Source organism: Staurois parvus, unplaced genomic scaffold (genome assembly GCF_062004578.1).
Source record: "Staurois parvus isolate SC_StPar_1 unplaced genomic scaffold, SC_StPar_1.0 ptg000025l, whole genome shotgun sequence".
In the NCBI taxonomy this organism is placed as follows: Eukaryota; Metazoa; Chordata; class Amphibia; order Anura; family Ranidae; genus Staurois; species Staurois parvus.
Window position 1 is genome coordinate 29785482 of NW_028317821.1, and position 17881 is coordinate 29803362.

At 38.5% G+C, this 17881-nt stretch overlaps 1 protein-coding gene across 2 annotated transcripts in view; it reads right to left on the reverse strand.

The window, feature by feature from the left end:
* EEA1 (early endosome antigen 1) overlaps nucleotides 1–17881 on the reverse strand; it is a 157950-nt gene that overhangs the window by 28859 nt on the left and 111210 nt on the right. For both annotated transcript variants that reach the window (XM_089652665.1, XM_089652664.1), the window contains 6 exons: nucleotides 10848–11166; nucleotides 10607–10708; nucleotides 7951–8136; nucleotides 6778–6960; nucleotides 5868–6053; nucleotides 1077–1208 (listed from right to left, as the gene is read on the reverse strand). In XM_089652665.1, coding sequence (XP_089508791.1) covers nucleotides 1077–1208; nucleotides 5868–6053; nucleotides 6778–6960; nucleotides 7951–8136; nucleotides 10607–10708; nucleotides 10848–11166 — 1108 coding nt within the window. The remainder of the gene's footprint in view (nucleotides 1–1076; nucleotides 1209–5867; nucleotides 6054–6777; nucleotides 6961–7950; nucleotides 8137–10606; nucleotides 10709–10847; nucleotides 11167–17881) is intronic.

A 17881-nucleotide genomic window follows, 5' to 3' on the forward strand; every position in this document is an offset into this window, starting at 1 on the left:
AACTGACTAATTGCCACTGACATCTCCAGTGACACTAATACAGTGATAATACTATACAGTGTCACTGTACTAATGACCCAGGCTGGGAAGGGGTTACCATCTTGGGTAATCGAGCGGTTAAATGTGTGCCTAAATAGGTGTTAATATGTGCTGTTTTTTACTAAATATGTTTCCCTTTTTACAGAGCCCTGTGTTGATTATCAACACGGGGCTCTGTGCTGACAATCAACACAGGTCCCGGCCATGAATCACTGGCTTGGATCTGTTGACAAACTCATGCTGTGTACAATATCAGTGGGAGTCAGCAGGCAGGGGTGCACTAGCCACCCTGTACCTGGAAACAGGCAGCGACATACAGTTATGTCACTGTGCCCGTACAGGCCACCTGCCACAGTACAACTGTGGGCGGATGGTCCCCAAAGTGGTCAATCATCCATATGCAGACCTATGAGATTATGATTTACCCTTAAAGTAGTATTAAAGCCTCAGTATTTTTTAGTTTAACACAATGAGCACAATAAACTTTCCCCAGTAAATTATTTAACTAGTTAAAATTCATATCCCGGCAATTACAGTTTACAACCTTCAATACTGCTGGTTCCTGCCCTCACAATGCTGCTTCCCTGCACTTCTGGTCTTCAAAGAAGATAACCGTAGACAGTGCAGACTCAAGCCAGTCTTAGTTTGAAGAAAAGGGGGGGTGAGGAGAGAGGAACAGGAGAGTGCCGTGCCATCCAAGGCTATGAGATTGTGTGTTTCTACTGATGCACATGGTGTAGGGAGGCAACTCTAGTCCCTGTATTTTCGGGGGGGGGGGCTCCACAGAATGGCGAAAGAGCAAAAATCCGCCCTGAAACAGGCAACATAGGGAAATGGTCAGGGTACGTGCCTAAACTGAAAACGATTATAAGATAAAGATGCTGCATACTCAGTAAGTGATTAAATCAGCTACTAAAAGAGCTTCGAAAACGGAGGGCTCAATATCACTTTAATATACACAGTAGTTATGGCATATGCTCTGAAATATCCCATACACATTTTCTATTATATTAAAAAATACAATTTAGGAACATTACCTTTTGGAATTCTTCTTTAACATTCTTGAGTTCATCACGTTTTTTGGTTAGTTCACCTTCTAACTTTCCCTTTACGGCATTCAAATTAGTGGCACTGGCTCTTTCTTCACTCAATTGTTTGTCAATGAGGGCCTGAAAAAAGCATTGGCAGTGACCAAATACAACCTAATATCACAACAGCAAAAGTCTCTCCAAAGATGAGGTATTGAGCAAGCCATTTCCTCATCTTGGTGACCATAAAATTTATAATCAATGATTGCTGAGCACAGGAATGCTAATATTTTCGGACTCTTATTTTTTTTTGCATATGTGAGCTATGTGCTGTGTTTTGATTTGATTCCAAAGTGTACAAGTAAACCCAAATGAAGCAACAGCATGCTGCAATGTGTGAGTAAGGACACAGATGGTATCACAGTTGGTTCAGAATACTATTGTGCCTCACAGTTTATCATCAAGAAAAATCGAGCTTTCACCTGCATTATATCCCAAAATAAGTTAAAAAAAAAAAAGAGTAAAAGCTGCAATTGGGCTTTAAAAATTGGAACATCTCTGTATACATCACATAGATATTGAAGTTCATATGTCTCAATGTGTATGGAGCTATGGAAAGGAAAGTAATATTTATTTAATGACATTTTTCTTGTATGAGTGCTTAATTTTATGTGCCCTGTGATGAAATTAAATGGTTGAAAGTTTTCTTTTCTCAAAGGTATAGAGGAGGAAAATAATTTGTGTATCTATGTAGTCCTCCCACGCTCTAAGTACCTAATCTTTATATACAGCTGCTAACACCTTACCATATACCAAATGGAACAATGCTAAGTGAAAAATAGATGGTGCTTCACTAATAAATGAGCGCAGCACCAATTATTTTTCACTTAAAATAAATTGTGCGCTTAAAAAAAAAAAAAATGATTAGGATACAGAGGACATATAGAGTAATATAATCTGACTCTACAACTAGAGGCATCAAATCGCATTGTGTTACAATGTAAGTTCATTCCTCGAAAGAAAACATTAAATCAGTTGCCAGCGATATAACAGGAGGGGGAGGAGAGGAGAGAGAGAGATTTTTTTTTTCTTAGAAATGCTCCTCTCAGCTGTTAACGACCAACATAAAGGCAGTACCCATGCCTCTAACAATCAATACTTGAGAAAAAAAAAAAATCTCAAAAATAGGTACTTTTTCACACAGCCACTGCTCCATTTTCTTGAAGAGCCACAATATCTTTCAACGTGTTAAGTCCTTGACTGCATATTAGCTGCCCATTATTGGCAAGAGAAGGAGGTAAGAGGGCCCACTGATTAAATTCAGATATTTTTCAAAACTCAATGTAATAAGGGATATTCTGCATTTATTCCTTTAAAGCTGAACTCTCAGGAAATGGCTAATTACAGAAATGTTGTCTCTCTCCCCCAGTCTGAGTGCTGCTGTGCAGAAAGTACAAGAGACTGAGACCAAGTCAAATTCAGGTACTGACAAAATTTGCTTTAAAAAAAAAAACAAAAAACAAACAAAAAACAACATATGAACATATTTGGTAACATATGAATATGTTAACAAATGCAGAACTGCATTCATTTGTGCATCTTAAATCTTTTACCACCTTTGGTCTTAATATGGATTGGGACATCAATGGGTTTATAAATAACTCATGATATTCTCATTCTTCATTACTATTTTATTCTGCTGTTCCTTCAATTTATGTCTCTCTGATGCATTTGTATTAAGTGCAGAAATGTATAATTTTTTTTGATCTAGTAAGGTCACCTCTTAAGGGACTATAATGGTTTCCCCCTTGACTTAACCAGAAGGATTTGCTTAAAAAAATATTAATAAAATTGCAGCTTTTATTATTTTTATTGTACTTTCATCATGTATATTTTATTAATTAGACACATTTCTGTTTGGATAGTTCATTAGAATGTTTTTTTTTAATTAATTTAATATGGAAACCTTTTTTCCTCTAATTGGACTGCTTTGATTTTTTGTAAAGAAGTGGGTGTTAGCCAATAGCGCCTAGTCCTTTTTTTTTTTTTTTTTTTTTTAGGATGAAGCTGATGTCTTCCAATTTTTATCCATTTTGAACCGTCGGAGAATGACTTTATGTTAAACTCCCACAAGTTGATGCTATTCCAAATTTGGGTTAATAGAATATGGCTAAATCCATTCATGCATTGACATCCCTATTTTAATACAATCACACTTGGTTTGTTTTATAAAAAAGCGGGTGTATGAGGATATGATTGTAATTGTGTCCAAAGCTAGGCTTGGCTTCGGGAACACCTTTATATGTAATGCAATCCAAAACTTAGCTTAGGTTTGAGTTATCTGTATATATACAGTGATGGATCAGCATGGCACTCAAGCCCCAGACGGCATCACGTGTGATGAAACGTGTAGGGTGGAGCCAGAAGGTGATGTCATTCTATAACCAGAAGCGACCTGGAATCTGATCCATGTGCCGACCAGAAATTATTTTTTAATATGCAATCATTGTTGAAGCCTGTAAGTGCAATATTTATACAAAATAAAAGTTCTTTGGGGATTTTTTTCTCTATGTGGAGCATCTACTCTTGTGCTTCCTTCTGAGCATGTGTGGTTGGTGGCTGGAAGGGAATATTTGTAGGATCAATTGGACCATCAGAGGACTCTAAGGAGGATCAGTGGGGATGTTGTTGAAGTGGATTCCTGTACCATATGCCATTTATGACTTCTCTGTAGTAGAAGGGCACATATATTTCGTACCCTTTTTTGACCATTCTGGTGGGGGTTGCTGGTCTAATGCAACACCCTTCAATATGTTTTGGAGGAATATTTATTTTTACTCACACAGTGTGTGGACTTTCTCATTATTATTTGTGGAAATGATTATTTCCACTATTTTTGTTTTGAACTGTTCACATTTGGTTATATGATTTACTGATTAGCGCAATACAGTAGACCTACATGCCATTTACAGTTGTGGCCAAAATTATTCAACCCCCAATGCTGTAAAGGGGTTTAGGGACTATAGTGTACATTTGGAATTGTATTCAGAATCAAATCCTACAAGGACGTTGTAACTACCCAAATGCAACTAAAATGACATCAATTGTTTATGTAATACAGTAGTAAATGGTTCTTATGTGGTTTCTTCATTGCCACAATTATTCAACCCCTTAAAGACTACCACTCTGAAGAACAGAGGTTCATACAGGTGCTTTCCATCAGGTATTGAAAACACCTGTGGATGTCACCGAGCAGCAATCAAGCATAATAAGCACCAATTAGGCAGCTTTAAAATGACTGTGATACTCAGCTCCTTCTAGACATTTACTGGTGTGGTTACAAACATGGTGAAGGCAAGAGAATGGTCCAGGAAGACAAGAGAAGAGGTGATTTCTCTTCACAGGAAGGGCAATGGCTATAAGAAGATTGCAAAGATGTTAAACATACCAAGAGACACCTTAGGAAGCATCATTCGCAAATTCAAGGCAAAGGGCACTGTTGAAACGCTACCTGGTCGTGGCAGAAAGAAGATGCTGACTTCGACTGCTGTGCGCTACCTGAAGCGTAGAGTGGAGAGAAGTCCCCGTGTGACTGCTGAGGAACTGAGAAAAGATTTGTCAGATGTGGGTACAGAAGTTTCAGCCCAGACAATAAGACGCACACTGCGTAATGAAGGCCTCCGTGCCAGAACTCCCAGGCGTACCCCCTTGCTGTCTCCAAAGAATAAGAAGAGTCGACTGCAGTATGCCAAAAGCCATGTGGACAAACCACAAAAGTTGTGGGATAGTGTTCTGTGGACTGATGAAACAAAATTAGAACTGTTTGGGCCCATGGATCAACGCTATGTTTGGAGGAGGAAGAACAAGGCCTATGATGAAAAGAACACCTTGCCTACTGTGAAGCATGGTGGAGGGTCAATCATGCTTTGGGGCTGTTTTGCTTCTGCAGGTACAGGGAAGCTTCAGCGTGTGCAAGGTACCATGAATTCTCTTCAGTACCAGGAGATATTGGATGGAAACGTGATGCAGTCCGTCACACACCTGAGGCTTGGGAGACGTTGGACCTTTCAACAGGACAATGATCCCAAGCATACCTCCAAGTCCACTAGAGCATGGTTGCAGAGGAAAGGCTGGAACATTTTGGAGTGGCCATCGCAGTCACCAGACTTAAATCCGATTGAGAACCTCTGGTGGGACTTAAAGAAAGCAGTTGCAGTGCGCAAGCCTAAGAATGTGACTGAACTGGAGGCCTTTGCCCATGAAGAATGGGCGAAGATACCCGTAGATCGCTGCAAGACACTTGTGTCAAGCTATGCTTCACGTTTAAAAGCTGTTATAACTGTAAAAGGATGCTGTACTAAGTACTAAGATTGAATGTCACTTGGGGGTTGAATAAAACTGATAATGCTGTGAGCACAGAAAAGACATTTGTGGTTATTTCATTATAACTGTTATGTTATATTTGTCTGACCTACAAGTGCCTCTTTAATGTAAATGTAAGCAAGATGACTGAATGATCAAAAGCAATGTCAAACTGGCCAAAACACTCAATTTCAGTGGGGGTTGAATAATTTTGGCCACAACTGTATATCAGCCTGGAGTTCAGTTTTAAGCATCATTTTCCAACAGACATAGTAATGACATTGGGTTTTATCTTTCATCTTTTCTCCAACTGGGAAGATATCCTTCAGCACAGGCAATCTCAAGAAACTGGAGCTGTTTTTGGAAACTGAACCAGTAATAATTTGTTCTAGACACTTTAAAACAATGCACAAAATGGAAATACGTTTTGACAAATACCTTCTGTGCTTGTAACTCCTGCAGGGTTTGTCCATGCTCCTTCAGCTGGCTTGTCTTCGTCAATATGTCCTGCTCCATGGTGGTCTTCAGTGCGGTTAGTTCTTTGAGCTGTTTATTTTGGCCACCTATTTCATTTCTGTTGGACTTCAGCTCTTCCTGAGCTAATACAAGCTTTTCCTCTAAAGACTAAAAAACAATAAAGGCAAACATACATACATGGTCAATATGTTCATTTGATAAGGAATACTAATGCAAATATAGTTTAACTGGTGGATCATAAATACCTTGTTCATGAAAGATATAAATACATTTATTTATTATTAGAATTCTGTGACCACAGCGGCTAGGTTTCCCAATATTTAAAAGACCACATTATGGACACATTTATATTTGTTTTAGTTGGCTTTCCACAATGTGTACACATTAGTCTAACCTTAATAAAATGGTTAATGACAAATACAAATTGTGGTAACAGTGTGGTCATGTAAATACATGGCTATGTACATGCCCATATTTTAATGCTATAGGCTCAATTCTCTAAGCTATAAAGATTATTTGCCATATTGTATTGTCTTGTATATTGTATTATATGGCATGCTGTATTCAGGAATGGCAAAAGTAGTTTAAAATAACAGTCAGAAGGCTTACTGCATTACGACTTATATCTTTATACCTGGCTTATGTGAAATGTGAAAGAGGACAAGTACAACCATTACTGACCAATAGGCCAAATACTTCTACATCTATCAGTATGATTTTTGTGAGGATTGGTAATGTAGCATCTTTAAAAAAAATGAGATAAAGACACCAGAAACTTAAAGCATATACTGTGCTGTTATTACCACTGGTATTTATAAGTATCCACGTATTACATGTTAAAAAAAAAAATCAATCCGTTTAAAAGTCATACTTTTAGATCTTGGCGAATTGCTGAGACTTCAGACTCCTTTCCATACATGTCAGACTGAAGGCTCTCCAGTTGTTCTTGAAGGCCATCATTGGCCTTCTGTATATCAGACAATTTGCTCTTCTCAGCAGTAAGTTCTGAAGTGAGAGAGGTCATCTGCAGCTGTAGTTTTCCCTCCATCTGGGTCTAAAAAAAAAAAAAAAAAAAAAAATTAAATTAATGTTGAGTTTTCACGCATCTATTCCAATCTAAAGAATACAGTTACAGCCAACCAAAACGGTTTTGTTTTTGCTGGTTTAGTATCTAATATATACAGTACATACATAGTTGGAGAATGCATGCAAGACTGTTGGTGTGCTTTCAGAAAATGCACCAAAACCACGGGACACAATAGAAGTCTATGGCAAAGCATGAAAACTGCAGATATGCTGTGCTGCACCCTCACTATGGGAGAAGCACCCTGGATAAGTGTGAAAGGGACCTACAGCTAGAATGTTAATATTTAAGTTGATGGAGAAGGGAGGGGATATTCTTATGTGAATCATAGACAGACCACACTTTCAAACCTGCTGCTTGATAGTTTCTAACAGACATTATGGGTCTGCTGTAAATGACTGTACCACAGACACAAGACTGTTGCCCATGGTTAAGTGTGATGGTCATACCATGCCTATAGACAATTCAAAGCCAGCCATAGACATTGTAGAGCAAGACAGAAGACCTCGCAGATTATTATTATTGTTTTTTTTTTTAAGTCTTGGCAGAAAGACATTTTTACATTGGCTGTCACACCTTGCACCAGCTTTCCTTTTTTAAGAACAATAGGGATCAGATGGGAGTATCCATCCCAGACCATCTTCCCCCTTTGGTGGCTGGTCAGGGCATATCTACAGAGGTCTGTCCATAGAGATGAACATTTTTCAGACAAAATCCTATCATAGTTATTTTAAAGCTAGACTCCAGGATAAGAAAAAATTCTCCCCATGCAAGAGGCATGTATATTCTTACTTGAATCTTGTGTGCTAGGTGTATGTTATCCAGAGCTGTGTCAAAATCATGCAGGAGCTTCCTGTAATACAGACCAGTCACTGCTGCTCTCTGTTTGTGCAATTTTCTTTTCTGCAACCACAGACTGAAGGAAAGAAAATCACTCAACAAGTGAATCCCATAACTCACTTTCTCAGTTAGCTGAGTGGAGACAGTCTGTAAATCCTTCTGGTGTCTTTTCTTCTCTTCATCAAAAGATGCCTGAATTTTCTTCAGCTCTGTCTGATGTTCCTGCTCTAGTTTCTTTTTTTCATCTACAGAGCCCTGTAACTTGCCATTGCAGATCTGTACTTCAGACTTCAGCTTAGTGGATTCCTAGTGGAAGAAACAGTATTGCCTGTGAAATTAAAGATGCTTTAAAGCACACCTTGACTTAAGGTGGTCATAGATTGTCTGGTTCAGCAGGAACCACTTTGTTCAACCACCCTGTCGGATAAAAAACACTCAATCAGCAGCTGCAGTGCTGTGTATACTAATAGTGGGGGGAGTCTTCTTGCTTTCAGAATACAAAATTGTTCAAAATATTGGCTGAACGAAAGAAAAACTGAGCCAGCTTTCCAGTAATATGGTGGATGCTTATAAACAGCTTAATTTTTTTTTTTTAAATTAAATATATATTTAATGCTTTCAATGCTTCGAGCCATTGACATAGAACAATCGTGTAGCTTAATGGGCTCTTGAGAATACTCTAAGTACAGCAGAAAATGCATCACAGGTTTATCATTTATCTTGTGCTAAATTGGAATAAAGGAAAAAGTTCATAATAGGCACAGTGTGCAATCTTCCCTGCCTACTTATTAGGATGCCTCGATAAGCCCCAAGTTGCACTGTGAATCACATGTATGAACAGAACTGGAACAGGTGCTAGATATTAGCATGCAGGTTAGGTCACAGTGAACATCTTAGTCCCAATGGAGAAATTTCCCTTCACTTCCTGTCCCATAGTCACAACAGAAAGTGAGAGAAAACTCTTCCAAAGTGAGGGAATCACTGGTTGTCACCAGGGTCACCCGAATTAGTGTCCCCATTGGAAGAATTCACCTAATCTCCTGTTCTGGTGACAACCCAAACTTTGTTTTGACTGAGAGCGAAAGTGAAAGAAAATTTGAGTCACCAGCATAAAAAAGTGTGTAAATCCCAAATGGGAGTACAGGCAGCAATACAAATCCAGTAGGTGTTCTAATCACTCTCCACTCTCACCAAAACAACAAAAAATGCTTTCCTTTAGTTATCTTTTAAAGGCATAGTGTCAGCATGACAGTCAAACCCTATATTTTATCTCAACGGGTTTCCTTTAATACCATTGACTTATAAAATTACATAACAGTCTCCATATTCATTCTTCTCCCACAAAGGAAAATATGTGGCACATGGTTTGGGCTAAACTGCACTGAAAAAAAAAAGGATTTTTGACTTGCCTGTAAATGCCAAATCTTGGGAGTACAGTACAGGACACGGGTTGAATAATCATAGAAACTGAGATTTAGGCTGGTACCTTCAGGTGATTGGCATGCTTTTGAAGAACAGCCCCCTGGTTGTCCCCCTATAACTCTACCCCACTCCATGATTTCACTGCAGGATCCAGGCATGGTGCGCATACCCTCAGAGGGGACATCTGGGTCTCAGTTCCACAGATATAGATCACAGTCCTGGACCTGTGTAGCACCTTGTGGCTAACTATACATGTTGCACAAAGTGCTGAGGTTAGTGCCCATGCAACAGCCAATCCCCAAAGCTACATTATAGGCTGACTTCACAGCATGGGGTTCAGGGTTCCTATTTGTTTATCAAAGTTGTACCAACCCGGATACACTGTTTTTTTTGCTGTGGTAAAAGATGGAGAACAGTTGATGAAGAATCTAAAGATAAAATAATAAACTAGCTACGCTAAGAGTGAAATCTCTATAAGGGAGAAGAGGTCCACCACCTTAGGACACTAGCAAAAAACTGAGAACTCATGGATGTTCTCAAAAGCTTGCCAGTTTCCAATCACCTGAAGGTACCAGCTTATAAGTCAGGGTCTATGAATAATCCTGTACTGCATGATTAAGATATTGGTGTATGAGAAATAAAAAAGCGTTCTGCAGCCCATAATGTGTTGTATTAATGACAATGAACCTTTTATGTGCAAAGTTGTAGAAAAGGAAATTGTCTAAGGACTACACATGGGGAAAAGAAATCCAAAAGAAGAATGGTGTCATTGCTATCGGAACCCCTAGAAAACATTATTTCAGCTAAATATAATTAAAAAAATTAAACCTAGGTAGCAAGTTTGCTCCAATTTGCATGCACTTGGCCCAATAGTGCTTGCAGCTTTTAAATTGCAGTGGTCATTTTTTTTTTATGGGAAAACAATGTCAAGCACTTATTCATTGATTGATGCATTCAACGTTAGATATTTGCTTTTTGTTTTCCTTTGTTTTAATACAAGAGGTTCAGTGCCTGACAATCAAAACACTGCATAGATGTGCATAACTACATAAGATTATCAGACACAATTGCAGGTCAAAATCCAAATCGCTAAAATGCTCTCCTGTCTAAACAAAGTACTTTCTTTTAAAGTGACTGCATTCCTTTGTGACCAAGGCAACTTAATACATTGCATTTGTATAAGACATCTGTGTAGACACTGGCAGTCTCACCATTCTACCAGATAAGTCAGCATCAGTATTACTTTGAGATTCAGCAATGTGATTGGCTTGACATTAATTCATCTTGTATCTAAATCATATTTGAGAGCCGACATCAACATGAAAGACCGGAGGCAGAAAATCTAAAGCATTACCTCCACTTTAGCAGCCAGATGAGTCTTAAGCTCCTGGATTTCTTTTGTTGTAGCATCTGCCTGTGATTTAAGCTTAACCTTCAAATCGTCGCGTGACTTCTCCTGGGAAAAAAAAACAAAAGATGTGCACTGAACCATCTTCCATATAATCTCTTGTAACATAACAAGATATTGAACACAGCTCTAACGATTATTGAAAGCAGCATCCAAATAAGGTTTTGGTTATATACAGAATACCTACCATGACCTGAACCAGTTCTTTCCCAGTCTGTCTTTCCTTTTCTATCAATTCTTTGGATTTTTCCAGGGATTCTGTGCTCTGGACCAACTTGTCCCTGGAATCTTTGAGCTCTGTCTGCAAAGTGTCTCTCTCCTGCTTCAGTTTCTCCAGATTTCCAGACATCTCTTGTCGTTGAGCTTTAATTTTTTCCAGTTCTTGCTTTGTCTTTTCTACTGTCTCTTTAAGGCTGGTCACTTCTTTGTCTTGTTTTGATAGCATCTCTTTGGAGTGTTGCAGGGATTCAGACTTTTTCTGTAACTCCAATTTGGTACTAGATACTCTGTAAACAAACAAAAGTTCTGGTTAAACACTGCAGGGAAAAAGTTAAAGGATAAGTTCAGCCTTTAGAAAAAAAAAATAAATAAATAAATGCACATTTTTTTGCAGCTAAGAAAATGTGCATTTATTATTTTTGTCTGCAGGAGCCTGTAAAGCATTGCAGATCACTGGTGCCATACAGGTCTCTTTCAGATCTGTCAGTATATCTGCTTGCCCATACAGGATGTATGGGCAAACAGATAAACTGACAAAAGAATGAATGAACTACCACGGCGCTCCACAGCGCCATGGTAGTTCAATTAGGACTACAAGCCGACAGCCGCTAAGGATGTCTGGATTTGTAGTCTCTCATTGACAGAGGACTGTAAATGAGTGATGCAGCAGGCTAGCATAGGGGGAATGAAGATCCCCTGCTAGTTGTGAAAGCGGGGAATCGGGGGCCGGTGTGACCATAACATGTAATATGTTACACCCTGAATACGGGTGTAACATGTTATGAAAGGTGAACTTATCCTTTACCAAAACACACAGAGATTAATTGTATCCAGATTTGATGGTAGATAAAGACTACAACCATCCCGTGATGGCAGCTCAGACTTTGTATTACTATCAGTTTACACTAGTAAAGACTAGCAGAGTAATGACAGATGTGGACTAATTAACGTACAACCCCAATTCCAAAAAAGTTGGGGGGGGGGGGGGCTGTGTAAAAATCAACATAAAAACAGAATGCAATGATTTGAAAATCTCACAAACCCATATTTTGTTCACAATAGAAAACATCAAATGTTTACACTGAGAAAATGTACCATTTTGAGAAAAAAAGAAGGTAATTTTTAAATTGATGGCAGCAGAGCGCCATGTAGCATTCCCTCTTCTTTTAACTGTAAACATCTAGGAACTGAGGAGACCAGTTGCTGGAGTTTTGGGAAAGGAATGTTGTCCCATTCTCTTGCCTGAGCATATGCTCTAAAACCTGGATATAACTTTCAGCATTGATGGTGCCTTTCCAGATGTGCAAGCAGCCCATTCCATATGCACTAATGCGCCCTCATATCATCAGAGATGCAAGCTTTTTAATTGATAAGCCACAAGCTCCCTCTCTTTTTTTAGTCCGGAGAATGAAGCACCCATGGTTGTCAAACTTGAATGTCAACTTTTGATTCGTCTGATCACAGAACAGTTTTCCACTTTTCAAGAAACAGATTTATATGAGCTTTGAAGACGGCATTTCTGGATCATGTCAGATTTGGATTCTTCTTTGCATTCTGAATCTTTTGATATTTTGTACTGTATATGATAATGTTTTTTTTTTATTATTATATTATATTTTTATTAAATTTATAATACAAATCAAACATCATTCCAAATATTACAAACACACATTTTCCAAAAAATAGTTTTACATAACACCCCCCCCCCCCCCCCGTTTCCTCCCATTTCTCCTACTATTTTCCTTTTTTCTTCTTCTTGTTCCTCTATTTACTCCTTTCGGTTTATCTTCGCCCCTCACCTATCCTTCTTCTTTCCTTCCTGCAAACACAGTTATTCCTTTCATTATCTCTTCCCATCCTTTCCACGCCAACTAAATTCTAGATATCGCTTTGATGTTTTAAAATCCCACCATATTTTCCACGTTTTTTTTTAATTTTTTGGTTTTATCCTCTCCAATATGGTATAGTTCCTCCATCCTGTATACTCCACTCTATTTATTCAATCTTTTATTTTTGGGGTCTCCTGTGCCTGCCAAAATCTAGGGATCAATCCTTTAGCCGCATTTATGAAGTGAAATTATTATTATTATTATTATACAGTATTTATAAAGCGCCAATAGTTCGCTCAGCGCTGTACATTACAAAGGGGGACAGAACATGTGACAGAACAATACCAATACAATGCAAAACATGAAGGGATCGGGGCCCTGCTCTTTCGAGCTTACAATCTAAGTGAAATGTCATCATATTCTTGTATTTTTTCACTGTAAACTCAGAGTTATGAGATAAACAGATTCAAGGGTCTTTCAATATACTAATCCCCAATATCTCCTGTATTTGTTGTATTATTCCTTGCCAAAACTCATGTATTTTGTGGCAATCCCACCATATATGTGGCATTATTCCTTTCATCCCAAACCCCCTCAAACATAAAGGTGAACTCAAACATAAAGGTGCCACACTAGGTGTAATATACCATCTTACTAAACATTTTTAATTCATTTCTACTATATTAATTTCCACAGCACCATGTGTTAATTTAAATATTTTCTTTCTTTCCTGCTCATTAAATTTTGTTCCAAGCTCCTTTTCCTACTTCTCCAAAAACAGTGGAAAAACAGATCCAGATATTATTGTAAGGGTCTTTTAAAGCAAGAGGTAACATGTTTTTGCATTGTATCCAAAAAATATATATAAAAAGTCTACACACCCGTTAAAATGTCAGGTTTCTGTGATGTAAAAAAATGAGACAAAGATAAAATCATTTAAGAACTTTTTCCACCTTTAATGTAACCTATAAACTGTACAACTTAGTTGAACAACAAACTGAAATCTTTTAGGTGGAGGGAAGTAAAAATGAGAACCTAAAATAATATGGTTGAATAAGCGTGCACACTCTTAAACTAATACTTTGTTGAAGCACCTTTTGATTTTATTCAGCACTCAGTCTTTTTGGGTATGAGTCTATCATCATGGCACATCTTGACTTGGCAATATTTGCCCACTCTTCCTTGCAAAAACACTCCAAATTTGTAAGATTGTGAGGGCTTCTCCTGTGCACAGCCCTCTTCAGATCACCCCACAGATTTTCGATCGGATTCAGGTCTGGGCTCTGGCTGGGTCATTCCAAAACTTTATTCTTCTTCTGGTGAAGCCATTCCTTTGTTGATTTGGATGTATGCTTTGGGTCATTGTCATGCTGAAAGATGAAGTTCCTCTTCATGTTCAGATGTTGGAACTGTTCATAATTCCCTCTACCTTGACTAAGGCCCCAGTTCCAGCTGAAGAAAAACCGCCCCAAAGCATGATGCTACCACCACCATGCTTCACTATGGGTATGGTGTTCTTCTGCCGATGTGTAGTGTTATTTTTGCACCAAACATATCTTGGATATGGAATTATGGCCAAAAAGTTAAACATTGGATTTATCAGACCATAACACATTTTCCCACATACTTTTGGGAGACTTCAGATGTGTTTTTGCAAAATGTATCCGGGCCTGGATGTTTTTCTTTGTAAGAAAAGGCTTCCGTCTTGCCACTCTGCCCCATAGCCCAGACATATGAAGAATACGGGCGATTGTTGTCACATGTACCACACAGCCAGTACTTGCCAGATATTCCTGCAACTCCTTTAATGTTGCTGAAGGCCTCTTGGCAGCCTCCAAGACCAGTTTTCTTCTCATTTTGTCATCAATTTTGAAGGGACATCCAGTTCTTGGTAATGTCACTGTTGCGCCATATTTTCTCCACTTGATGATTACTGTCTTCACTGTGTTCCATGGTATATCTAATGCCTTGGAATTTCTTTTGTACCCTCCTCCTGATTGATACTGATTAACAACAAGATCCGTCTGATGCTTTGGAAGCTCTCCGTGGACCATGGCTTTTGCTGTAGGATGCGACTAAGAAAATGTCAGGAAAGACCTACTAGAACAGCTGAACTTTGGGGTTAATCAGAGACACTTTAAATGATGGCAGGTATGTACTGACTCCTATTTAACATGATGTTGAATGTGATTGCTTAATTCTGAACACAGCTGCATCCCCAGCTATAAGAGGGTGTGCACACTTATGCAACCACGTTATTTTATTTTTTTATGGTTACTCCCGTTATTCCGCTCCCTTCTCAACCGTAGTCTCATTGTGACAGGTCCACGGTCTGATACTGACATTACCTCGATGTTGGATTTCACCAAAGACTCCAAGAGTCAATGTTGTATCATTATATAATCCAGTCTTCCATACATCCCATGTGCAGAAGAGAAGAAGGTATAATTTCTTTCTCTTGTATGTTTAATTCTCCAGGAGTCAATCAATTGACACTGATCTAACATTTTCTTTTAACAGACTTTAGACTTTTATCTCCCTCCCTCTGCACACGCGATGATGTATCCATCCAAGGATCAATGCAAAAATTTAAATCTCCTGCCACAATCAGCTTACCCCTCTTAAAGTCTGCAAGTTCTCTTAGCAAACCCTCAAGGTATACTACTGAATTCTTATTAGGGCAATAGATATTTGCTAATGTACATTCTAATCCCTGTAGTTTCCCTCTCAGGAATAAAAACAGATCCTCTGGATCCACCAATCTATCTTCCGTGGTGAATCTTTAATTTTTTGCAAACCCAATTGCTACTCCTTTTGCCTGTTTTATTGGTATTATGCTGATATCCAACTTGGTATTATGCTGATTCACCAAGTTGGGTAGTGTTTAGAATATAACTTAACTTTTGTATCCTGAGATATATGTGTCTCTCGTAGAAACATTATGTCAATAGAACGTTGATGTATTTCCCTAAGGATCTTATGCCTTTTAGTTGGAGTATTCAATCCTTTCACATTATATGTCATAAAGTTTATCACATTTATTCCTTCTACTATCTTTATTCTCCATCTATATTCCAACTTAAAAGAGTGCAGATATATATAATTTGGAACAAGAAGATATCTTTAGAGTAACCTTTACCTCCCATCCCTCCCCCCACTCGCTCCTCTCCAATCCCTCCACCTCCCCTCCCTATTTTTAGAACCCTTTGGCCCATATTCTAGCCCTGGAATCAGTTGTGGTTTGGTCCCACGATCGATTTTTCTTTCAGGGTGAGACTCAGAACACATACACCTATCAGAATCGCTATCTTCAGTCCTTGGGTCAGAAACCAGTAGCATGTTGAACCTCCTGATGCCCCGCCATTAATTTTAAAAAGATTCTCTACCTATCTTGCTCAAAATTCCTCCCTTCAACCTCCCCCTACCCTATCTTCCTGCTATATCAACGATTATACCTCACATATATCACATATTTCCTCTCTCCAACACATTGTGACCTCCCAAAAAGGAGGGGAAGCCTTTAAAAAGGGGAAAGAGAGAAAGAAACAGGGCGAGCGAGAGTAGAGAAAGAGAGGGGGGAAAAAAAAAAAAGAAAAAAAAAAAAGTATTTCCTTTCTCTATTCCTCCCCTCCCCCCGTTACCATCGATCCTCATTAACATTATTCTCTGTCATCTTCCTCCTTAAGACTACTACTCATAACAATTCTATCGCAATCTCTGGAGACTAATTGCCACTTATCTTTTTCTAACTCTGCACTCTCCTTCAAACCATCCCAGAATATCTATCATCTGTAAATCTAGTCTTTCACAGAAGACCTTTAGATCTTCTGGAAATCTCAGCCTCATCGATTGTCCATCTTTTCATTCAATCAAGCATCCTGGAAAACCCCAATTATATCGGACATTTTTTTAGCGCATCTGGTCAAATAATGGTTTCAGAGTTCTTCTAGCCAATGTCTCTGGTGCTATGTCTGCAAATATTTGCAGGCTTAATTCTCCATATTTTATTGCTGGAGTCCCACGCAACTTCCAAATATTTACTTTGTCTTCAGAATGGTGAAATCGCACAATCACATCTCTGGGGGTATCCAGTGCCACTCCTTGGGGCGGTCTAGTCCTGTGTACTCTATTTTCAATTGCTCTGTCACTTGTCTACCTATTATAAGATTAAACACTTTTCTAATTTTATCCCATAAATCTTCTCCTGAAGACACTTCTGGCAAACCCTGGATCCTCAAGCTGTTCCTTCTATCTCTGTTCTCTTGATCTTCCAATTTGTATGCTAGCTTCCTTCGCATTTCTTCCACCTTCAAACTTGGTGGTTACTTGGGCATGTTTCTCTAATTTTTCCTGTTTCTTCAACTCGTGATAGAATTTGTCCCATGTCATTATGTGATACAGCCATTTAATTCTTTATGGAGTGCTCTAATTTCACAAACATTTCTGTAATTTCTGTTTTTGTGGGCATTTGCGAACTTGATCCTTGTTTTTCTGTATTTTCAGAATCTATTTCACTTTCAATATGTATAGATTCTTTAATCTGGTTCAAATTTGATACACCTAATGACAGTCTAGTTTGATCTTTGTTGTTATTTCCCAGCTCGTGTCTTCCTCTTGCTCCCTGCTGTCTCTCAGGGGTTTGACCCTCTGGGCTTTTCTGCAGTGGGGGCATATATTTTCTTATTGTACTTGATTTAGGAGTTTTTGTTCTTCCTCCTTTTACAGATCTGTTCTTCATATCGTTGAGATTACACTTCCAGCTCTATATCTCAAAGCCAAATAATGTTTTCAAAGTTCTAATAGTTAAATTTAAGTTTCAGTGCAGGTATTCTTCTCTTCGTTATCTAAGGTATATTATAAGGTATATTAAGAAGATTTTAACCTCCTCATCATGTACCCCATCCAATTTTCCTTTCTGGAACTTCTGATCTGACTTAACAAACTTTGTCCTTTTTCCTCCCTCCTTTAATATATTTATTTGTTAATCAGCAGATCAAAAAGAAACTCTCTCTCTCTTTCCTTTTCTTCTGGACCCACTAGGTGACCCCTCTCTTCTCTCCTTGGTTCCTTCCCTTAGTTTTAACAGTCCCAGAGAACATCTAAGACCCTCCCAAAAAGTGCTATTACATCCACTCCCCTTAAATAAGCTTAATTCAGGCCATAAAGATCCACT